General features: G+C 35.5%; 1 protein-coding gene and 1 long non-coding RNA gene across 3 annotated transcripts in view; one reads left to right on the top strand and one right to left on the bottom strand.

The window, feature by feature from the left end:
* The window catches only part of MIB1 (MIB E3 ubiquitin protein ligase 1), a 119,237-nt gene that overhangs the window by 50,751 nt on the left and 43,455 nt on the right, over positions 1 to 25,031 (bottom strand). The window contains exons 8-12 of the mRNA XM_082667446.1: positions 24,191 to 24,335; positions 22,425 to 22,558; positions 16,046 to 16,153; positions 5,154 to 5,351; positions 2,863 to 3,014 (exon numbers count right to left, since the gene is read on the bottom strand). Coding sequence (XP_082523572.1) covers positions 2,863 to 3,014; positions 5,154 to 5,351; positions 16,046 to 16,153; positions 22,425 to 22,558; positions 24,191 to 24,335 — 737 coding nt within the window. The remainder of the gene's footprint in view (positions 1 to 2,862; positions 3,015 to 5,153; positions 5,352 to 16,045; positions 16,154 to 22,424; positions 22,559 to 24,190; positions 24,336 to 25,031) is intronic.
* Positions 1 to 25,031, top strand: part of LOC309830723 — a 42,711-nt gene that overhangs the window by 6,254 nt on the left and 11,426 nt on the right. For both annotated transcript variants that reach the window (XR_014297527.1, XR_014297528.1), the window contains one exon: positions 6,645 to 6,706. This is a non-coding gene — a long non-coding RNA (uncharacterized lncRNA). The remainder of the gene's footprint in view (positions 1 to 6,644; positions 6,707 to 25,031) is intronic.

Genomic DNA, 25,031 nt, shown 5'->3' with positions numbered 1-25,031 from the left:
TTAATCCTCAAAAAAGAAACAAAATACTAATAAGCATTGCTACCTTTTTACTTATGTAGATATTTCACCTCTCCAAACATGTTTCCTCAGTTGTAAAATGAGAAGACTTTTTTTTTTTTTTCCCTAATTCTGAGTTAAAATGGTTTTTTCTGTCTTAAAACATCACTGGTCAGTACCAGGATAGAAAAGCCAATTTTAAGAATACGAAACTTGATATGGAAAAAAAAGAACTCAAAACAACCCAAGTTACAATTACAACCAATATATAACTTGTGTTATCTTCTGATATTCTTTTGTGTCCAATTAAAATCACACTTTATTGGACAATGTACAGTCAAAACTGCATAAAATGTCTTAAGGAAATAGGAATAAAGAAGTGTGTACCTTTAACTAAAGCACCACTTTGTTGTAGAATGGAAGTTTTTTTCCCTTTCTTTTTTGTGTCACCTGACACCAATTATCTGTTTGGAGGAGTCACTGTTATAAATTTCCAGAGGAATTCTCAAGAATTAAAGAAACAGAAGTAGTATTTTTTTTCCTCCTTGTATAGGCTCAACATTATTAAATATACTATGCCTATTCTCAATAAAGTTAAACAATTCAAAATATTTAAAAGTTACTTCCTAAACACTTTAATTTTCAGTCTATCTTAAACTTTATAACTTAAAAATATTATAACCTAAATTAAATTCCCTCAATAAAATCTCTTTTTGACCATCCTAATTTGAAATAATTGCTTTGTTTCAACTCTTGACCGTTTCTCTACAGAATTTATATTTTAATTGATCATATACTCCTGTGATATCTAACACTGTCCTGACTGTCAAATTAAGGCTAACATGTATTGAGTCCCCAGTATAGTCAAGGCATTACAGGAGATACACAGATAAATATTTGTGCCCACAATTTTAACAGAAAGAAACATAAAAATGCACATACTAAGCGACAGCACAAAGCAGATTATAAGTGCAACAAAACAAAAACACAGAACAAGGAAGTATAGAGCAAACAGAAAATAACTTCAGTGATGATACATAGGAGCTCTGGAAGAGAGCTGGTTAAGAAAAAGAAGGGATAAGGGCATCTTAGTGAAAGAAAATGCTTAATAAATGAAGGAAGAGAGCAGACAATTTTAGGGAGAGAGAGTAGTATAATGTAGCTGAAGGGCAAGTTGGGCAGAGGGATTTTAATCAGCAGGAGATAAAGTTAGAAAGACAGGCTCATGAAGCACAAGAAGTGAGCTTGATATATTAATACATTCTTAGTTAAGTCATTCACTGTCCACGTGTTCCAGTCTTGCCTCACATACAGACCGTAATACACAGAAAATAATATAAAGTGGCTAAGATCAGTGAATCTAAAGTCAAATAGACCTTGCTCAAGTTCCAACTGTTCCACTAGTCGGCTGCATGATCTTGAATAAGTAAATTCATCTCTTTATAAGCCCCATATGCTTCATCTATAAAATGAGGATATTAACACCTGCTTCAAAAAGCTGTTCAAAGGACTGAAATGAGATAATGCATGTATACTACTAGTGGCCAGGCATGTAAATGCTGTCATTATCATCTTTTATTTGAAAGGCAGGGAACATATAATACTACTGTGTCTCCTTTACAGTGCCAACGTATGAAGTGTTCAAATATTTGTAATTTGAAAAAACAAATCAAGATATAACCTAAAACACTGTCATTTATTTCATCCTAGATTATACACCAATTGTTACAGCTACCAATCACAATAAAATCCTTTTGTTCTCTGTGCTCACCCTCTAGTGGTGATCCTAAGAAACTAAAAAAGAGCAAAAAAAAAGTAAAAGGAAACATGACGTAAAAATGCAATATACATCATGAATAAGAATTCATGGTGTTTATAGTTAATAATACTGCATTGTACATTTGAAAGCTGCTAAGAGAATAGGTCTTAAAAGTCGTCACCACAAGAAAAAAAAATTGGAACTATGCGTGGTGATGGATGTTAACTAGACTTACTGTGGCGATCACTTCACAATATATACAAATATCAAATCGTTATTTTGTAACACCTGATACTAATATAATGTTATATGTCAACTATATCTCATTTTTTTTAAATTTAGGGTAGATTAAATTATGAAAATAAACTTCTAAGTAAATATCTCCCTCAGTCAATATACATGGGCTTGATTCAACTATAAACAGAAGACATCTAATGTAGAATTTTCTAAAATGCTTCTCAAGGTAAAGTTTTTCCAAAAAATTCACTCATAGAAAGTTCTAGGTTAAGCAAAGCTAATAACCATTTTCCTTTTCTGTGAGACTTCACAGATCCTTTATGAATTCTATGACTTCCCAAAAGTCTTTCTCGAGCTTTAACCAGCAAGCACTTTTTTCAGTAGACCACCTATTACTATAACAATGATTGGAGGACCTCTATACTAGAAGTTTATAGGTAATTATATTATTAAAAAGAAATCAGGTAACTTAATGTTATTTAGCCACAAGTTTAAAAAAATAATTACCATGCAAATAAATAACATGGGGCTAGAGGACACCTGAGAATGATCTTGAAAGAAACATAAATCTCCAAATGGAATGCATTTTAATTAAATCTTTAGAATATAAGCAAGTATTCCTGATACTTTATATCCATATTTAATATATATTTAAATAGTCATTTCATAATACTTGTATTAGTTTAACCAAAAAAAAACCATATAAAACTGATCTATTTAATGAAGTTCATAACGTCCACAGACCTTAGAACAATTTAAAACATTAAAGTAAACCAAAATTATTTCCTCATAAGTATCAGAAAAAGAGAACCAGCAACAGGAAAATATTTTTAAATTGCATATAAAATAGTAAAACATGACATCTTTACCTGGGATTTCCTCTTAGTGCAGCATGGTGTAGAGCATTAAATCCATTATTATTTGTAATGGTAACATCTGCTCCAGCTTCCAGAAGAACTGCCAGGATATCATCACGTTTCTTACTTATTGCATCATGAAGAGGGGTATCACCTTCAGAATCCTTTTTTTTTAAAAAAAGTTTAAAGAGACTTTCATTAGTTCTTTTTCAATTAATCATTATATGTAATGTTAATACTTATAATGAACTACTGAACAAAGAAACAAAAGCAGAAGCCATATCCAACAGCACGTTAATAAAACATGCTGTGTGTTAAATTTTAAAATGCAGGCAAGAAATATTAGCCTCATTATAGTAAAGAAATTCCTACTCAGTCTAGATGGAAAAGACAATAAACATGCTGTAGCTTTCCAAAGAAAATAAAAAAGAAAATCAAAGAAGTACCCTCAAATATAATTTAGCAAATAACAAAATTAAATGAGGTGGAAAAGCTGCCCCCCACCGCAATTCATTAGCTTACAATGGCCTGCTATACCACATTCCTACCATTAATTGTTATACTCTAAAATTCCACACCAAACCTACACCAGTCTTGGGAGTCCCATAGTAATGAATTTAAAGTCAGTGGTTATCAATCTTGGCTGCACTTTAGAATCTGTGGGGAGTTCTTAAAAAATCCCAATACCCAGGCTGTTCTTCAGACCAACTAAGCCAGAATCTCTGGGGGTGAAAGTCAGGCATCAATAGTTTTTCAGAGCTCCCCAGATGATTATGTTGTGCAGTCACAGTTGAGAATCATTAATCCAAATGTTTTCAAAGGGCAGGAAAGTGGCTAGTTAACTCAAAGTGAAGACAAATGAAAAAGAAAATCTGACGGTCTCAGTCTACCTATTTCTCAAGGTACTTTTTTCATTAATCAATGATTTAGCAATAAGTTGTTATTCACTATCAGTCATTTGGATAAATGGGTAATTTAGACCTTTTTCATATCATAGTCATAAACACTATTCTCAGTAAAGCCATATATAGCCTATCCTACGGCATATACCACAGATGCCAAATCCAGTCTTCCACCTATTTTTGTAAATAGTTTTACTGGAACACAGCCACACACATCCATTTATGTACTATCTACAGCAGCTTTCAGGCTACAATGGCAGTGCTGGACAGTTGTGATAGAAATCATATGAAAGCCTAAAATATCATCCGGCCCATTACATAAAAAGTTTGCCAATCTCAGGTGATATATTCATCCACACACATAAAAAATTCCCAATACAAGTTCAATCCAACAATCCAACTTCTATCCGCCTATCTGGTGGCACTAAAAATTCACAGTCTCCAACTTGAGATGGGCTCTTAACATGGCTGGCATAAGCTTCTACAGGTCCTCATCTATCCTGCCTTCTGTTCCCCACAGTAGCTATTCCAAACCTTCATCATTCTTCTCAATCACCCTTTCTACACCTACCAATCCCCACTCACTCTCAACAGATAAGTCTGCCTCCCATCCAAGACAAAAAAAGTTAGCAGGTATAAATTCCCACTCCTTCAACAGATTAACTCCCCTCAATTCCTCCCCCTATCCTCCAATCCAGCCATCCACTCAGAAGCTGTCGGTTCCCGACTCCATCAGTTCCAAAATGGATATACCTCTGAAATATCAGTCCGTAGTAACCATCTAGCTAAACAAAATCTCTGATTCTTTCAGTTCTTCTCAAACCCTCAGTCCCATTACTCTGGTTCTTCTTCTTCATTACTTCTCTGAGATCTATCCAATTTAATTCACCTGGTTGCCAAAACTTTAGATGGGAAGAATCATTCCTTAGGTGACTCTTCAAAAATTAGGTCCTACTACAAATCAATCCTAAAACCCTATATATTTTTTCCAAATCAGAAAATCTTCCAAGACTGGATTAATGACTAGACCCAGACTCTAAGATAAATTAAGCTACAATTAAAATACTTTTGATACCTCTGAAGTAACTATAATGAAATGGTGAAGCTCACTATCATGATCAATAAAGTTAAATCAAATCAACTCAGAGCTGATATTTTCACAAGTCCCCATCCCCAACTCCCCCAAACAAAATCGATTTACTGACACTTTCTTAAAAAAGGCTTTTCTAAGAAGGAATAACTGCCAATTTCATGACAGTCTATACCTTCAGTATCATTTACTATGATCGATCATACAAAAAAGAACTGAAAACAAAAGAATGCTTACCACAAAACCTAGTACACTTCCATTTAACAGAATCCTAGCAATACCTGCAGAATATATTCCTTTAAAGGTTTTACCTGAAGACTGGGATGACAGCCAAAGTCCAATAAAGTCTTCACCACTTGAAGGTGACCTTTATTGACAGCAATATGAAGTGGTGTCTGCCGGCGCTTGTTTCGTGCATTCAGATCAGCGCTGCCTCGGTGCAGCACTTCTATAACAGCACCTTCATCTCCAAAAGCTGCATGGTGAACGGCTCTATCTCCATCTTTATCCTAAACAGCAGCATTTAAATCTGAGTCAGTGAATATTTTAGAAAGAAAAATAAAACTCGAAGCTATAATAATTCATTAAGAACCATATTAATGTGAGAAAAGGAAACAGAAAACAGAATGGAGCCAACAAAATAACTAGAAATTCGCTTGAATCGTGATTAACTCCAAAGATAAATGATGATCTGGATCATTATATCATGCACACATATACCAGACCAATAGTTATATCAGAAGTAGCTTGATTCTTCAGTACTCCTAATTTATCAGCCATGATGGTAAACCAACATTAGAAAATGTTAAATCACAACACAACTATATGAAGTTTTTTTCATTTAAAAAAATGTTACAGATTTTTTAATAACATAAAAATTACGCTAGCGATTGAGTAATTCAAAAAAAAAAGAATGAATGCCAAACAGTATGATCTCAACTAAATTTCTTTCTTTCTTTTTTTTTTGCGGTACGTGGGCCTCTCACTGCTGTGGCCTTTCCCGCTGCGGAGCGCGCAGGCTCAGCAGCCATGGCCCACGGGCCCAGCCACTCCGCGGCATGTGGGATCCTCCCAGACCGGGGCACGAACCTGCGTCCCCTGCATCGGCAGGCGGACTCTCAATCACTGCGCCACCAGGGAAGCCCTGATCTCAACTAGCTTTAAGGGAGAGAAATATATCAACATGTTAACATTGGTTATCTCTGGCTGGTGAGCATACACTTTTCTGTATATTTAAGAACAGAAAAAAATTAAGTATTTCATTTAAAGATAAAAATGAAACATAAACAAGTACAATTCTATACATCCAAAATTCCAAAACTATTTCAGAGGAATCCAGTAGCAATGCCTCACCTTCTGCTGGCATATTTCTGAGGAGACGAGAGGTAGAAAAAGACCCAACTGCTTTAATTTTTTTCAAATGCAAGAAACTGCTTTAAAAAAAAAATGCTTGTACTACACCATAAAGATAATAAACACAGTCCATACCAAAAAGAGTCTCATTACCTTGCTAGATGCAGATGGAGAAGGATATTATACGGGTATTGTCTTTATTCCATACACATCTCAAATTTTAACACCCAGATGTAAGCATACTCTCAGACTTTCTCCAACCCATGGTAGCCCCTGGTGGACTCTAGTTTTTGCAAGTGGTTTGAAACTCCACATGGCACTCGAGCTTATCTGAACTACTTTTCAAAGATAACACAGATAAATACCACTGTGGTTAAATATATTTAAAACAAATAAAACAGTTGCTGAATTCAAAACAGTTTATGGTCTTTGCATATTTTCTCAAACAGATACTAAAAGTAAAACCGCTCAAGTAGAAGTCCATGACGACTTGACAACCATTCTTGAAAAGGTAGGAATCCAAGACTCAGGAGTACTTCTACCTTACTAACATTCCAGCTAAACAAGGTTAGGAGTTTTTGTTACCTCTTAACATTAAGCATAAAGGAACTGGCAAACTACCACAGGAAAGATTTAAGATTCAACTCTTGTTCTGAGTAGCATTATATTTAAACATTCCAGAAAAACAAGCTTCTTACAAAAAAAAATATGTTTGTGTGTACGTATTGTTAACCTCTCTAGTAACACATTTCAGTATTCAGAATCTTAGATGTAAGATCTTCCTAACCTCCAATCTGGATTTCTTTTCTGTTAAAATTTTTAAGCCTATCTAGTGGTACTCGTACCATTAAAAATGGGAATCCACTAACACTCACTGAATAAAAACAGGAACTATTTATGAAGTGTACCATATATTTATGATTGTTAGAAAACTGCTACCGAAACACTTTTATGCAGGTTCCGTCAACAATTTGTTTACATTAAAAAAAACCCCTTAAAATCCAAATATATTTCAAAGGGAAATACACAAGGAAAGTTTAAAGATTTTGTAAAATACATATACACACTAGAAAACAACAATTCATTTCCAGATTTTTATTCTAAATTAGAAAATCTCAGTTGAACAAAGACCTTAATTTACAGGTTTTGTTGCTTTCTTCCGAATTTATCTTAAATATTCCAAAAAACCTCAAACATTGAGGTCATTATCCTGTCTTTGATACTGCCAACAAACGAGATGTTGAGGGACAACACAGTAGCTCACTTCCAAATGGTTACCTAAAAAGATCTGCAAAGGGGCCTCAAATTAAATCTTAAACTGATCTTGGTTCTTTCTATCCTCCTGCTCCTCTGTTTCCTCTCAGCCTCCAAAACCTCCTCTTGCTCCACTCTTCCCTTAGCTGATATATCCACAGACTACAGTCAACAAAATCAGGATCTGTAGGTCATACTCACCTACTTCCTTTCCCTGAACCCCTAGGTCAAACACCAAATTCTATGGCTATCTATTCTCTCTTGTCCAGTTCTACAGCTAATTAATTCAGACCTTCCTTCATTCTCATTCACTTGACCTACTGCCACAGCTCACCCAGCATTCTTACCCCAATCTATTCTTCACACAAAAAACAGAATTCTCTTTGTAAAACACAGAATTTATGTTTAAAACTCTTTAATGTAACTCCATTATATAAAGAACAAACCTCTTTTAAAGCCTACTTCTGTGGACCATTCCAGACTCATCTGCTGCCATGTTCCCTCATATATAAAACTAACTTACCAACTTACTTCACCCCATATGTTCATGTGCTGCTCTCAGACTTCAATGCTCTTATTCATTACCTTTTTGGTTTGAAAATACACATTCTTTAAAACTCAGCTCAGGTAACTCCTCTCCTATGAAACTTGCCCTGCCTCTCACAAAATTATTTTAACTCTTCTTCTGTCATATCACTTATCACACTACAGAATAATAATTTGTTTGCAAGTCTGTCATTTTTATTTGACTGTGAGCTTCGTGCGGGCTATGACTGCATCTTAATCATCTTTACTCCCAATACGTATCATAGTACCTACTACTAGTAAGAACCAAAATGTGTGTTGAATTGAATCCTTAATATGCCTTAATAACAATCATGCATTTTTTTCTCAATCTTTTTTTTAATGATTTTTTATTGTGGTAAAATACAAATAACATACCTGTGTCTCTGCATCTAAAATGTCTCCTATAGACTATGCACAGTTAGAATATTTTTTTTAATCCATTCTGCTGTCTCTGTCTTTTGGAGTTTAATCCATTTAAAGTAATTACTGAGAAGGAAAAACTTCCATAACTTTGCTATTTGTTTTCCATATGCCATACAGCCTTTTTTCCCCCTCATTTCCTACATTACTGTCTCTTTTGTATTTAGTTGCTCTTTTGTAGTGAAATGTTTTAATTTCCTTCTCATTTCCTTTATGCTATAACTGTTTTCTTTGTGGTCATCACAGGGATTACATTTAACTTCCTAAAGTTATAACAATCTAATTTGAATTTATACCAGCTTAACTTCAACAACATACAAAAACTCTACTTGTTTACAGCTCCATCCCCACCCCTTTCAAGTTACTGATGTCACAAAATTACATCTTTGTACACGGTATGCCCCAAAACACAAGCTAATAACTGTTTTTTAAAAATCCATCAGTCTCTTAAATTATGTAGAAAATAAGATGTGGAGTTACACACTGTTGTTAAAATAATGCTTTCTTTTATAATTGCCCTTGTATTTGCCTTTACTGAGATTTTATTTCTTCATATGGCTCCGGGTTACTGTCTAATATCCTTTCATTTCAACCTGCAGGACTCCCTTTTGGGATTATTACAAGGCAGGTCCAGTGGCAACAAACTCCCTCAGCTTTTGTCTGGGAGTGTCTTAATTTCTCCCTCATTTTTGAAGTACAGTTTTGCTAGATATATGATTCTTGGTTGACAGGTATTTTGGTTTTTTTTTTTTTTTTTTGGTTTTTTGGGGGTTTTTTGGCCATACGCGGGCCTCTCACTGTTGTGGCCTCTCCCGCTGCGGAGCACAGGCTCCGGACGTGCAGGCCCAGCAGCCATTGCTCATGGGCCCAGCCGCTCCGCGCCATGTGGGATCCTCCCTGACCGGGGCACGAATCCGTGTCCCCTGCATCGGCAGGCAGACTTTCAACCACTGCGCCACCAGGGAAGCCCCTTTTTTTTGTTTTTTGTTTCTTCCTTTTTAGCACTTCGAAGATATCAGCCCACTATCTTCTGGCCTCCAAAGTTTTTGATGAGAAATCTGTTGAAAATCTTAAAAGGATCTCTTATAAGTGACACGTCGCTTCTCTCTTACTGCTTTCAAGATTCTCTCTTTGTCTTTTGAAAGTTTGATTACAATGTATCTCAATGTGGGGCTGAGTTCATCCTATTTGGAATTCATTCTGCTTTTTGGATGTTTATATCTTTCATCAAATCTGGGGAGTTTCTAGCCATTGTTTCTTCAAATAACCTCTCTGCCCCTTTCTCTCTTTCTGCCTTCTCTTTCTAGGATTCTCACAATGCGTATGGTGGTCCGCTTGATGATGCCCCACAGGTCCCTTAGGCTCTCTTCATTTTTCTTCAGTCTTTTTTCTTTCTGTTTCTCAGACTTGATAATTCCCATTGTCCTATCTTCCAGTTCACTGGTTCTTTCTTCTGCCTGGTTAAATCTCTCTTTGAATTCCCCTATGAATTTTTCATTTAAGTTCTTATACTTTTCAGCTTTGGAATTTGTTTTTAGTTTCTTTTTAGGTGATCTATGTCTTCATTGATATTTCCATTTTGTTCACACATCATTTTCTTGACTTTCTACACATCTTCATTTAGTTCTTTGAGAATCTTTAAGACAACTGTTTTAGAGTCATTGTCTAGTAGATTGCCATCTGGTTCTTCTCAGGTACATTTACTTGTTGGTTTTTTTTTTTTTCCTTTGAATGGGCCATACTTTCCTATTTCGCTGTTTACCTTGTGATTTTTCTGTTGAAAACTGGACATTTGAATCTAATAATGCCATAAGTCTGGAAATCAGGAGCCTTCTCCTTCTGCAGGGTTTGGTTTTGGTTTTGGTTTGGTTTTGACTGTTTTAGCCTGTCTTCATGCTTACAGCCTGAGGTGTAAACTTAAGGTCTTCTTGGGTCTTTTCTGAGCCTGCACCTTTCCTCAGGTATGTGCAATGCCTTTCTAATTTCCCTCATATATGCAGTTGCTTTTGAATGTTGTAGTCTTTAATGCCAGGCTCCCAAAAGGAGAAAAAGAAAAATGGGAGGGGAAGCAGAAAAAAGCACAGACCATTAAATCCTCTGGAAGTAACTTCAGCCAATGAGGAAGGGTTTGCAACAATGGGAGGGTGCAACAATGGCTACCCACCTCTGTGCCTGCACCTCCATAATCAGAAGCAGCAATCAAGGATTAGGACACCTTGCAAGCTGATCTAAGAACACATACCTGGCTGCCTGTCACTGGGCTGGAGGGTGGGGTATGTGTAGCTCCTGCTGAGCTAAGAGCTGAAATTGACCAAAATTAACCCCCAAGCCTTCCCTTGGAAGTAGCAAGCCTTCAACAGAAGCCAGAGTTCTAAAATAGTTACATCAGAAAGATTCTGCCATTGCAGTTGTTGTCTAGATGGGGAGATGGATTCCTAGTACTTCCTACTCCACCACCGTCCCAGAATCCTCTTGGTAACCATCATGACTTTTTTCTTTTTTTTGGCTGCACTGCGTCTTTGCTGCTGCGCGCTGGCTTTCTCTAGTTGCAGTGAGCAGGGGTTACTCTTCATTGCAGCGCGTGGGCTTCTCATTGCTGTGGCTTCTCTTGTTGCAGAGCACAGGCTCTAGGCACACAGGCTTCAGTAGTTGTGGCTCACAGGCTCAGGAGTTGTGGCTCGCAGGCTGAGGAGTTGTGGCACACGAGCTTAGCTGCTCCGCGGCATGTAGGATCTTCCCGGACAAGGGCTTGAACCCATGTCCCCTGCATTGGCAGGCAGATTCTTAACCACTGCACCACCAGGGAAGTCCCCATGATTTTTGCCATCAATGAAATTAAGTATTTCCTGAACTCACTGATATTTTCAGTAAATTAGGTCAACTATTATATTATTATGTCAATATTTTATTATTCTCAAATATAATATTATACTTCATCTTACTTTCCTTAAAACTTGTTCAGTTAATCAAGATGCTGGTATTGTGATCATATTAAAACCTTTAGATTGTCTGGAAATGGTGTATTCTGGTTTGTTCGTTCATTCATTTATTCATTCCTTCAATGAGTATTTACTAGGTGCCTACTATGAGCTCAATACTGTTCTGGACACTGGAGAACAACAATGGGCAAGATAAAGTTCACCTTCATGGAGTTTACATTCTAGTAGGGAAGACAGAATATTATAAATGAAATAAGTAAATAAAATGTAAATGTTAGGTAGTAGAAAGTGCCAAGGAGAAAAAACAGCAGGGAAAAAAGATTAGATAAGACAGCCAAGGGATGGCCCCTCCCAAGGAAGGTTTGAGTAAATACCTGAAAGAAGTGAAAGAGAAGGCCATGAAGATATCTGGGAGAAGAGCAGTGTGAGGAGACAAGCACAGTGGCAGCAGGAAAGATGAAAACTGTTTAAATTCTGGATATATTTTAAAGAGCCAACAGAATTTAGTGATAGACCAAATGAGGAATATGGGGAAAATAAAGAGGAATCAACGAATGACGATTCTTAAGACCCAACCTGCACAACTAAATTTACTGATAAGGGAGAACTATAAAACTATGATATGTCCCCTTTGAAAACCTGACCTTTTTTATTTGGGCAATCTTAGATTGCAGTCTGCCTTCCTGTAAAAGGCACCTTAACGACTGTTTTCTGGGTCTTATAAATCAAATCTTTCTCTTGACATCCCATGTTTTTAATAGTGCCAGTATTTCGGGGGGGGGGCATGTAGGGAGGTGGGAAAGCCTCTAGTCACAACCTGAATTAACATGGATCCCCAGGAACCACATATACCAATTCCTAGAGCCATTCTGGATGTTATTATTCTGAGTTCTGACTTGTTTTTAAGGAAAGAATTTCCTTAAACTGACCAGTCTTAAAGTCCACTTGCCTGTTCCTTTTCAGATTACAGTTAAATAAAAAGTTTATACAGTTTTGTTTTCATTAACTAGATAAGCAGAATCAGACAGAATTAGCATCTGGGTTTTTTTTTGAGAAACTCTGCTAACTCCCACTAGTTGGAAAGAAATCTTTAATAAGAACAGGGACTTCCCTGGTGGCACAGTGGTTAAGAATCCACGTGCCAGCGCAGGGGACATGGGTTCAAGCCCTGGTCCGGGAAGATCCTACATGCTGCGGAGCAACTAAGTCCATGCGCCACAAATACTGAGCCTGCACTCTACAGCCCGCGAGCCACAACTACTGAAGCCCGTGTGCCTAGAGCCTGTGTTCTGCAACAAGAGAATCCATCGCAATGAGAAGCCCGCGCACTGCAACGAAGAGTAGCTCCCGCTTGCTGCAACTAGAGAAAGCCCATGCGCAGCAACGAAGACCCAACGCAGCCAAAAATGAAACAAATAAATCAATTTTAAAAAAAAGAACACAGGTAATAATAACACTTTAAATTCCCATTGTGTTCTACATTATAAATGGTATCTTAATTATTTCCCTTACTCTATTCCCCAACCCTTTCAGTTATTTTCATAGATGAGGAAACTGAAGCTTATACCAATTAAACTTTTTGCCCAATATCATTTTAGACAGCAACAATACCATTAAAACTTGGGTTTTCTGACAATGTCGAGTACTGTTCCCTACTATTAATATTCTCCATTAAAAGAGTTTTCATTAACCTTAAATAATGAAACCACCTAAAGTTTACTGATATCTTCAGTATATATTTGTACTATATTTGAAAAACTTACTGTAAAGAACACACTTTTTAAAAGTGGGCTTCCTTTCCATTAAAATAAATCCTCCACACCTTTACCTATTATATTCATCAGTAGGGGGGAAAAAAAAAACAACTGAGTCCCGGATCAAACATTAGCTCACCCATATCAACATACCTAAGATCTCACAGTCCTCAGTGCCTTTGACTACACATTAAGAAGGAAATAGAATGTAATCCTACTGTACTCAGTAGGTCATACATAGAGACAACCAACTTTCCAAAATAGCTGAGTTTTCCCTAAGAAAAAGAAATAGGGAAAAAATGTAACCTTATCACATATTTGAAAGGTATAATATATAGCAAATAATTTAGCTTACTAACAGCTTAAATCAACTAAAATCTGTAATAATCATCTATATTAGGGGCCAGCAAACTTTTCTGTGAAGGGCCAGAAAGTAAATATTTTAGGTTTTGCAGGTTATATGATCTCTCATCACAACTACACAACTACTCAATTCTGCAGTTGTAGCACAAAAGCAGCCATACACAATAAAATTAAGTAATGGGTGTGTTGTGTTCCAATAATACTTTAAAATACAAATGAAGGGCTGGACTTGGCCTGCGGGCTATAGTTTGCAACATGTAATCTGTACTATCTTGAGCTCACTTCCTGATGGAGATGAAAAAAATTAATACAGATACAGAATGAGATAACTAGACAACAAAATATATTATTCTCTTTATTCTTCAGCTAACCTCCAAACTTTTAATAAAATTAGATTTTTAAAAAATCATTGTTAAATTATTGTGCCTACATGTGCTAAAGGTACAATAAAGTTTTTAGAAAAGAGTACTTATCTTCTAGGATACATACTAAAATATTTACAGATTAAATAATATGATATCTGGATCTGCTTCAAAGTAAGTCAGTGGAGGAAATGGGAGGCAAGAGGGTACAGATAAGACAAAATTGACCAGGAAAAATAACTGAAGTAGAATAATGGGTACACAGGATTCATTATACTATTCTATTTCTATACATGTTTAAAATTTCCAATAATAAAAAAATTAATAGCAACCAATCAACTTACAAACAAGCTAGTGCATGATGAATCACAATTTTAAGTGCATTCGTAAAATTAGCTATTTTCTCCAACTTTTAAACCAGGATTTCCCAACCTCAGCACTACCGACATTTTGGACCAGATAACTCTTTGTTGTGAGAGCTGTCCTGTACACTGCAGGATATTTAGTAGCATCCTTAGTTTCTACCCATTAGATGCCAGTAATACTCCTCTGCTCCCCAGCAACCAGTTGTGACAATCAAAAATGTCTCCACAAAATGCCCCCATGGGACAAAAATGTGCCCCAATTAAGAATCACTGTTTTAAACAAACTATATTGCTGTTTATGACAGACAATGTTAATTCTTACATTCTAGAAAAATGAAACTTTGATAAATTTTTGTTTTAATCTTAGGCAATGAGTTATATTTATATTTCAATCCAATTTTTAAATGTAGTTTTTCCTCTACCAGTTGGGACACTGTGTTATTAATTTAACCTGATGTGTAAATATTCCTTTTTCACACTATTTCTACAAATTACATCTGCCTACAATGGTTTTTGAAACAGAAAATGCACAGAATGGAAATCCAAAGGAGGAGGTATGGTACAAGTCCACCTGTACCTTACTGCTTTAGTAAGAGATGTGGTTTCCAAAGTGAAAGATAAATTATTTACAAACACCTAGCCTACTGAGCTTCACTCCAACTCCAAGCTTATGTGTACGGTAATAACTAACCATTTGCTTTGTATCTGACTTCAATTAAGGAAAAAAAAAAACCCTACTCTTGAGAAATAGTGCTAACTTCGTTCCCCACCCCACAGCTACATCCCTATTCTACACAACGTCTCATATAGTTTACAAACGTATAATATACTAATTTAAAATTCAAGCTCTAGGCAAAAGAAAAATTCCAACATCAAAGATGACTTATTTACACCTACAAAACCAATGGCTCTTTAGTAGCTGTCCAACAACTCAAGATATATACAACTGGGGAAAAAAAGCAAAAATAATGTAAGACTTCTCTTTTGAAATATATGTCATTAAAATTTTATAATTAGTAAAAACAGACTGGTCAACAAATTTAGCCCTCAGAAATTCAAATCCATATTAAATAGCTTCCTCAGATGAGAGTGTCATTTGGACAAAATTGCAACCTTTTGCCTAGTTAAACTTTGATAGAATTTGGCTTATTCCTAAATAATCTTATATTAGACTAAAACAAATGTAATTCTAATATACTCTTTAAGCGATGAGGTTATAGTTAGCTACAACAAAGGGAGCCATCCCTCATACCAGCCATACAATGAAATTCCAATGATAGTAAAAATCATTTATTTCTCCTTTAATAAGAATATACTCTAAATTAAGCACATATACACACATAGAGCGATAAACATGCATTATAAAAATCTTCAAAAACCCATATAAAGATCAGGAAACAAAAAGACTAAACAAATTCTAGTTTACTTTTTCCCTCAGGAGACAAACAACAACAACAACAACAAAAGGCCTCTGAGTGTCACATATCAGGAAAAATCTTCCCGCACATGATTTATATTCCTATTCCCTCAATTTCCCCAGCATGACTCATGGGTAAATCCAACTGGGCTCCCAACAACATGGTGCTTCTACCATAGCAAAGGGAAACTCAACTATCTTCACTTAGGGTTATGCCTAGAATATTGAGCCATCACAGAAAAACACGAAATGCTTCAAGCTGTCTTTTGTCAAATTTTTCTTTTCAATCAGAAGAGCCTTAGGTTAATATTAAATTTCAAAATGAAAAAAATCCATCTCATGATAAGAAGTACCATTTCTAGGACATTAATTTTTACTCAAAATATTCTTTAAGCTTAGTTTTAATTACCTCTGCTTCTACATCCACATTTTGCTTCAAAAGTAACTTCAAAATGTCAACATGTCCATTCTGACTAGCAGCTTGCATGGCTGTGTGACCAGCACACTGTCCATTCACCTAAATAAAAAAAGAAAGGATGAAGGAATGTCACAAATCAGAAAGAGCCAATATATACATACAGTGTAGGTTTAAAGCCAGCAAATTGTATGATTCTATGAAAACAATTTAGGTTGGTGTTCTATATATCCTAGCATAGATCACCAGAAACTGGTTTCTCTAATTTAGGGAGGGATACAGGAACCTTGAAATTTCCATTGTTCAAAGAGTTATGAAAACTTTTAGGCAGTCTGCAAAGGTGAAAATAGAAAAGAAGGAGGGGAAGAAGGGACGAAGGGAAGTAAGTTACATTCGTTTTGCATGTATATATCTACTTGAATTATTAAATCTCAGAGTCTGTTTCAATGAAGAAAAAGCAATGAGGTGAATGGAAAAACCTTTAGAAAAGATACTGTCTGCTACAGTATAAAGAAATTCAATTCAGCCAATATACCCAAATGCTAATGGTAGTTTGACAAATGCAAACTACCATGAAGCATACATAAATGAGTTACCAGGGTAGCTATACACAACTGTTCTAATATAAAGCAGTAATTTTCAACCAACCTTTTCTTCACTTCAGATGTTGTGTAAATGCATTACTTATTCATGGATACACCCAAGTCTAAGTGTAATTCCTTAATCCCACTACATTCACTCCCATCCATAAAACCTTTTATAAAAACTGGCTAAGGACACCAATTACTAATATAAGAAAAGGGGGATATCATTACAGATACCATGGACATTAAAAGGATAATATGGAATATTCTGGAAACTGCCCACAAATTTGATAGGCTAGATGAAATGGACCAATTTCTTGAAAGACACAATCTGCCAAAACTCACACAAGAAGAAACAGACCACGTGAAAGGCCTCTGTCCAATAAAGAAACTGAATCAATAATTAACTTCAAAAACCAAAAGCACCAGGCCCATATGGGTTTACCAGTGAATTCTACCAAACATTTAAGGAAGAATTATACCAATTCTCTACGATCTCTTTCAGAGGCTAGAAGCTGAAGGAAAACTTCCTAAGTCATTCTATGAGGGCAGATTACCCTAATACGAAAACTGGACAAAGACACTACAAGAAAGGAAAACTACAGACCAATATCTCTCATGAACACAGATACAAAAATCCTCAACAAAATGTTAGCAAATCAAATCCCAAAAAGTACATAAAGAATTATACACCACAACCAAGTAGAATTTATCCCAGGTATGGAAGGCTGGTTCAACATTCAAAACTCAATTAACGTAATCCATCACATGAACAGAGTTAAGAAGAAAAATCACATGATTGTATCAATAGATGCAGAAAAAGCGTGTGAAAAAATCCAACACCCATCATAAAAACTCTCAGTAAACAAGGAATAAAGGGGAACTTTCTCAATTTGAAAAAGACTAGGTACAAAAAAATTACAGCTAGCATCATATTTAATGGTGAGAAACTCCTAACTTTCCTATTAAAATTGGGTACAAGGCAAGCAGGTCCACTCCCACCACTCCTTTTCAACATCATACTAGAAATCCTTGCTAATACAGTAAGGCAAGAAAAGAAAATAAAAGGTATACAGATTGAGAAGGAAGACAGGAAACTGTCCTTGTCCACAGATGACATGATCATCTACGTAGAAAATCTGAAAGAGACCAAAAAACTCCTGGAACTAATAAGCAATTATAGCTAGGCTGCAGGATACAAGGTTAATACACAAGTGTCAATTGCATTCCTATATACTAACAAACAAGTAGAATATGAAACTGAAAACATAATATCACAGCACAGCAAAGGAAATCATCAACAAAATGAAAAGGCAACCTGCTGAATAGGAGAAAATAAGCGCAAATCATATACCTGATAAGTTAATATCCAAAATACATAAAGAACCCATACAACTCAAAAGCAAGAAAAACAATTTGATTAAAGCATGAGCAGAGGATCTGAATGGACATTTTTCCAACGAAAACATACAGATGGCCAACAGGTACACAGAAAGATGCTCAACATTACTAATAATCAAGGAAATGTATAAAAAAACCACAATACCATCACATTACCATTACACCCCCCAAAATCAAACACTAAAGTATAAATCTAACAAAATATGTATAAGATCTACATGAGGAGAACTACAAAACTCTGATGAATGAAATCAAGGAACTAAATAAATGGAGTATACTCCATGTTCATGGATAGAAAGACTAACAGTTCTTCCCAACTTGACCCATAAATTCAATGCAATCCCTATCAAAATCCCAGCAAGTTATTTTATGGATACTGACAAACTGATTCTAAAGTTTATATTGAAAGGCAAAAGACCCAGAATAGCCAACTTAATACTGAAGAAGAACAAATCTGGAGGACTGACACTACCTGACTCCAAGACTTACTACAAAGCTACAGTAATCAAGACAGTGTGGTACTGGCCAAAGAATAGACAAACGGAACAAAGGAAAAGAACAGAAAGCCCAGAAATAGCCTCTCATAAATATAGTCAAGTGATTTTTAACAAAGAAGCAAAGGCAATACAACGGAGCAAAGATAATCTTTTTAACAAATGGTGCTGGAACCACATGCAAAAAATGAATCTAGATACAGACCTTATACTTTTCACAAAAATTAACAAAATGGATCACAGACCTAAATGTAAAACACAAAACTATAAAACTTCTAAAAGATAACACAGGAGAAACCCTAGATGACCTTGGGTATGGTGATGACTTTTTTTTTTAAGATGCAACACCAAAGACATGATCTATGAAAGAAATAGTTGATAAGATGAACTTCACTAAAATTAAGATTTCCTGCTCTGCAAAACAAAATATCAAGGTAATGAGAAGACAAGCCATGGACTGGGAAAAAATATTTGCAAAAGACATATCTAATAAAGTACTGTTATCCAAAATATACAAAGAACTCTTAAAACTCAACATTAAGAAAATAGCCCCGGGCTTCCCTGGTGGCGCAGTGGTTGAGAGTCCGCCTGCCGATGCAGGGGACACGGGTTCGTGCCCCGGTCCGGGAGGATCCCACATGCCGCGGAGTAGCTGGGCCCGTGAGCCATGGCCGCTGAGCCTGCGCGGCCGAAGCCTGTGCTCCGCGGCGGGAGAGGTCACGGCAGTGAGAGGCCCACGTACCACAAAAAAAAAAAGAAAATAGCCCAATTAAAAACTGGGCCAAAGACCTGAACAAACACCTCACCAAAGAAGACATGCAAATAGCAAATAAGCATATGAAAAGATGCTCCACAATATATATCATCAGGGAAACACATTCTTACTATATGATCCAGCAATCACATTCCTTAGTACTAATCTAAAGAAAGCTGAAAACTTACGTCCACACAAAAACCTGCATACAGACATTTATAGCAGCTTTATTCATAACTAACAAAACTTGGAAGCAACCAGTATGTCCTACATAGGTGAATGGATAAACCCTGATGCAACCAGACAATGGAATATTAATCAGCACTAAAAAGAAACAAGCTATCAAGACACAGAAAGACATGGAAGAAACTTGAATGCCTATTACTAAGTTAAAGAAGCCAAGCTGAAAAGGTTACATACTGTATGATTCCAACTATATGACATTCTGGAAAAGGCAAAACTATGAATACAATAAAAAGATCAGTGGTTGCCAGAGATGGGGTGGGGAAAAGAGGTGAATACGCAGACCACAGAAGATTTTTAGGGCAGTAAAAATACTCTGTATGATATTATAATGATGGATACATATCATTATACCTTAGTACAAACCCACAGAAGGTACAACACCAAGGGTGAACTCTAAGGTAAAGTATGGACTTTGGGTGATTATGATGTGTCAATATAGGTCATCCTTAGTAAAATAATGTACCATTCTAGCAAGTGATGTTGGTAACGGGGGAGGCTATGCATTTGGATAGACTGGGAATACATGGGAAATCTCTGTACCTCTCTCAATTTTAGTTTGTAAAACTGCTCTAAAGATAAAATCTAAAATAAAAAATGATCAAAAATTCCCAAATATGAAAGACATGATTTCCAGAATATAAAGATCAAGCATTAAAAGTAATGGATGAAAACGGATCCACAGCAAAGCACAACATTGTACAAGTTCAGACTGTGGTGACAAAAAGAGATGTTCATGCTTGAAAGAAAAAAAGAAAAAACAGCTCACATGCAGTATCGATCAGCAATCAGAATGGCTTAGTAAGTCTTCTCAACAGCAATTCTGAATGCTGGAAGAAAATGGGATTATTCTGAAGGAAAATAATATCTAACCTTGAATTCTATTCCCATCTAAAACCTAATAGTAAGGTTAAAAAATATATATATTGAAGGTCTATTTCCCATGCACTCTTTTTCTCAAGAAGCTACTAAAAGCCATACTTCACAAAAGAGGGAATAAACTTTGAAACAGAAGGACAGAGGATACAGAAAACAAAAAATCCAACACAGCAGAGAGGGGAAGGGCACCTCCAGGATGATGTGTGAGAGACATTCCAAACGGGCATCAGGCATAGAGAGCAACCTGGCCAAATGGAAGAGGTCAGAAGGCACTGAGAGAAATCTCTCTCAGAAGATAAAATGAATACATACCTGATGTGCCTGAATTTCTTGACAGATTACACAATTAGAGAGAATTCTGGAGAAGAATTAATTATAACATTATAGATTGCTAATAAGTGAAAACAATTTTAGATTATCTCTTGGGAATAAGAGAGACTGGGAAAAACTACAAGTGAACTCTTTGGAACGAAGGAAATGTTCTACATCTTAATAAGGCTGTGGATTATGTGGGTATATGCATTTGTCAAAACTGATCCATGTATTTCACTGTATGTAAATTACACCTCAGTTTTTTTTTTAAAGAACAATTATGAACACCAAGGAAAACAGAAAGTTGTGTAAGAAAACACAATCTAGTATCCTCCACAGCTTAGATATGAATGTCATTTGAATAGTAACATGTACAATTAATTTTAATCTTAACAAAATTACAATACAATATAATACCACATTAAGAACCTGGAAGAGGTGTGTATGTGTGTAGCGGGGATGGGCTGGAGGTGGCAAAAGAAAGCTGAATCCTCACCTTCACAGAGAGGTATCAAAAGATAACTCCTAAAACATAAAAATCAAGAAATAACAATAGAAATATGTTATTGAAAGATGTGGAGGTAAGTATATGAAGAAAATCAGCTGAAAGAGGTGAAAATAGCTGCCTCTGAAGAAAAGTAAAATAAGATTGAAAAAGAGATGCTGTTTTTCATAACAAACCTTGTAGAACTGTTTTTCCCTTGAAATTTTTAGAATGTATGACATTCTAAAAAACAACTAAAATAAATTAGTAATTAAATAAAGGAAAAAATTAAGTACAATAACATGTAAATCTGCTTGACTGAATATAAAAGAAGTCTGACTCTACTTTCCAAACACAAAAAACGTGAATATCTGAAACAAATTATTTGTGACATAGCTCATAACCAATCAAGAAACCACTGTGTCATGCTGCTGCAACTGATCTCTAACAAACCTAAAATGCCACATGAGATCATAGAAATAAGATGTTTACACCTTATAATTACAGATCTGATCTTTGTCAAACTATCCAGCATACTTGCACACAAAAATGTGGCAACAAAAGCCCTCACTACACAGTGACAATGATCCAAATTGACACTCAACCTACAGTCTCTTGGCTGGTACTGACATCATACTGGTGCCACAATAGTAGCAATGACAAAGCCAATGGATGACTAAGCGAGAACCAAAATTTAAATTTTGAACCCGTTTAAAATATGGCTTTTGTAAATGGTAAAATACAACATAAACTATTAAGATTCACAAAATGCATGAACCCTAATTCACCTGCATTATAAACTATGAAACAGTCAATTTTCATAAGGAGGGGAGGGAAAAAGTTTAAATTAAATGTTTTGAAAAGAGAGATGGAAAATTGCTTATAAAATTTACTAAAATATATTATTTAAACATAATAAGCTAACATTTACATGAGAAAATTTCACTGAATTTCCCAAAAGGACACTTACTTCTTAAAAACCTAAAAGTAAATTTTGTCAATCATAAAATTTAAAAAGTCAGTATTAAGAAAATGTCAATATCTTTTAGAAATGCACAATGAAGAAATGATGCCCAGTGTCTTCTTTAAAATACCTTAGAAAAACAAGCAAGAAGGAATAGATGAAGCACATGTGGCAAAATATAATAACTGTTGAAGTATAAGGTTCGTTATAACTATTCCATTCTTGTGTATGCTTCAAAATAATTTTTAAAATGCTCACATCCACATCTGGTCTTTTTAGCAAATCTTCCACTTTAGCAACATCTCCATTGGCAGCAGCCTTAACTAATTCTTCATTGAGGTCACCAGATTCTTGGGTTTCAAATAATTTCTTCAAGAGTTGGGAGAGTCTTTCTGTAAAGCATCAAATAAAGCTGCTAATATAGGAGGATCTCAAACCTTAACTACTAACAGACAAGCATTACCCATATGCCTATAATATATACTTTTCCTTTTTTATTATTTCTATCACTAATATTATTTTTGTACTATGCTACAGATATTACCCATGCACATTATAATTACTACCATATAAAGCTGCATTAAATTCGAGCCCACAGTTATTCCCAGTTTACTCCAATTCATGTACTTCAAGTTAACATTTCAGAAAAAGAAAAGCTACATACAAACTATAATTCAAGATTTAGGAGTCATACCAAAGATACTATAAATGAACACACTACAATGGGAGTATCATAATGATACAAATTGTCTTTCAGGTCTTAAATATATCATATGGACACTCAGAGCTCAATGTTACAGATCTTAGACTAGATCAACAGATCAATGGTTATGATTCAAAAGCAATATAATCTCTATAATGTCTGGGGAAATATTTTAGGAACAAACCAATTTTCAGTAAAAATGGATCTCTAAGGGTTAATAACATACTTCAAAGGTGCCAATTGACTGGTTTTGACTAAAACAAGAAAGAACCAGAGATGTGTTTACATAAACCCTTTCAATATGATTTTTTTTTCTAAATAGCATTTATCAGTAGCAAATCTACCCAGTTCTACTCCTTAACTCTTGGATCTACTTACTGGAAAGGAAAGAAGTCACAAAGTGGGGCAGAGGCCCAACACCTAGTCCACATTACTTGAGAGAAGGATATTAACCATCCTTCACTCTTTCAATTTGTTAAAAGTCAGCCTACTGTGATGCCATCTAACCTCAAGGTAAAAGTAACACCACATGATTTAAACTTCAAATACATTAGCAAATTACAGCAGGAAAGACAAGACAGAGGCAAAGAAGTAGAAAGCAGTACAAAATAAAACTGGAGGTCACCCAATGTTTTCCTTTACTTTCTTACTGTTCACAGTTACGGTTCTATCTTCTTTTCTGGATGACAACAATACGCATACAGTAAGCTGTAATTTGCTGTTGAATGAAGTGAGTGTGTATATAAAGCGGGAGCATAAGAAGGAAAGATTTTTGGGCATGAGTCTACCCAAGCATCCAGCATACTCACATCTCAACACAGCTTTCTACTCATTGTGGCATGTATATAACTCCTATTAAATGACAAGAGAAAAAGTATAGCTGATATGTAAAAATATCCAGAAAGAAAGCCATCGGCTAGCAATAATATTGGAAATAAAAAGAAAATAAAGTAGTCTAAGAAAGTGATGGTTCTTTAGCAGAAAACATAACTTCCGACTAGGAGTAAGAATGTTGAATTTCAGGTATCTCAGATTTCATGTGGAGAAGCCCTTGATATATCCAAGAAAAAGCACATATTTATGGAACTTTTCCAGGGCATACCTCAGCCAGAACAAAGATTGTTCATCATATGAAAAAAGCAGAAAAAAACAAAAAACCTTTAGCGAAAGTTTAAAAGGTAGTTAATATTCAAGTGAGGTTATGTGATCTAGGAGAAAATCAAGAACACATACGACATTATCTGTATACAAGAATTGGGGAATTGGGAAAGGTTCTAATGTAAACCATATTACTTTTAGAGAAACATGAAACAAAACATACCACCAGATGCATTGCTAATGGCTGATCCTGCAGATGCCACCTTGGAAACTGCTGCTGGATTATACGTCCAAGATGTTCCACAGACTTCCACCTTTAAATCACTGTCTGAATAAATTTGTTGTACTCGGCCAACTTTACCTAAAGTCTTAAAAAAAATTAGATTCATGTTTCAAGTCTGAAGTATATACCGTAAAAATCAACCACCAGTTTTTACATATTTAAAGTACTAATTTTACTTCACTTCTAATAAAAAAAACCTTTAAAGGATAATCATATTCAAATAGGTTGTTTATTAGCGACAAACTTTAAAGAGTATCTTTAAAAAATATTTTAATAAAACTACATTTCCACAATAATATAAAACAATCATGACAATCTATTTTATTCATAAAAGTTCACAAAATCTTGGTTTCTGATATTCAATCCTTTCTTTTGTAAATTTATTTTGTAAATTTATTGACTGATTGATTGTTGGCTGCGCTGGGTCTTCACTGCTGCGCACGGGCTTTCTCTAGTTGTGGCAAGCAGGGGCTACTAGAGCACAGACAGGCTCAGTAGTTGTGGCACATGGGCTTAGCTGCTCCACGCATGTGGGCTCTTGTGTCCCCTGCATTGGCAGGAGGATTCTTAACCACTGCACCACCAGGGAAGTCCCCAATCCTTTTTTAACCTCATAAGATACTTCTTGAGAACTTGTAACGCAAGTGGTCCAAAACCATCATCAATCTAGCCTAAAAAAAGAAAATCTGATTTCTAAAAAAAGCAATTTAAACCAAAAAGCGCTCAAAGCTTACATCTATGTTTAAATCCTTTTTGGAATCAAGCCTGATTTCAAAACAGG

The sequence above is a fragment of the Grampus griseus genome, assembly GCF_964374135.1.
Source record: "Grampus griseus genome assembly, chromosome: 12".
NCBI lineage: Eukaryota > Metazoa > Chordata > Mammalia > Artiodactyla > Delphinidae > Grampus > Grampus griseus.
The sequence above is the reverse complement of the archived record's forward strand: the minus strand, read 5'-3'. Positions and strand labels throughout refer to the sequence as shown.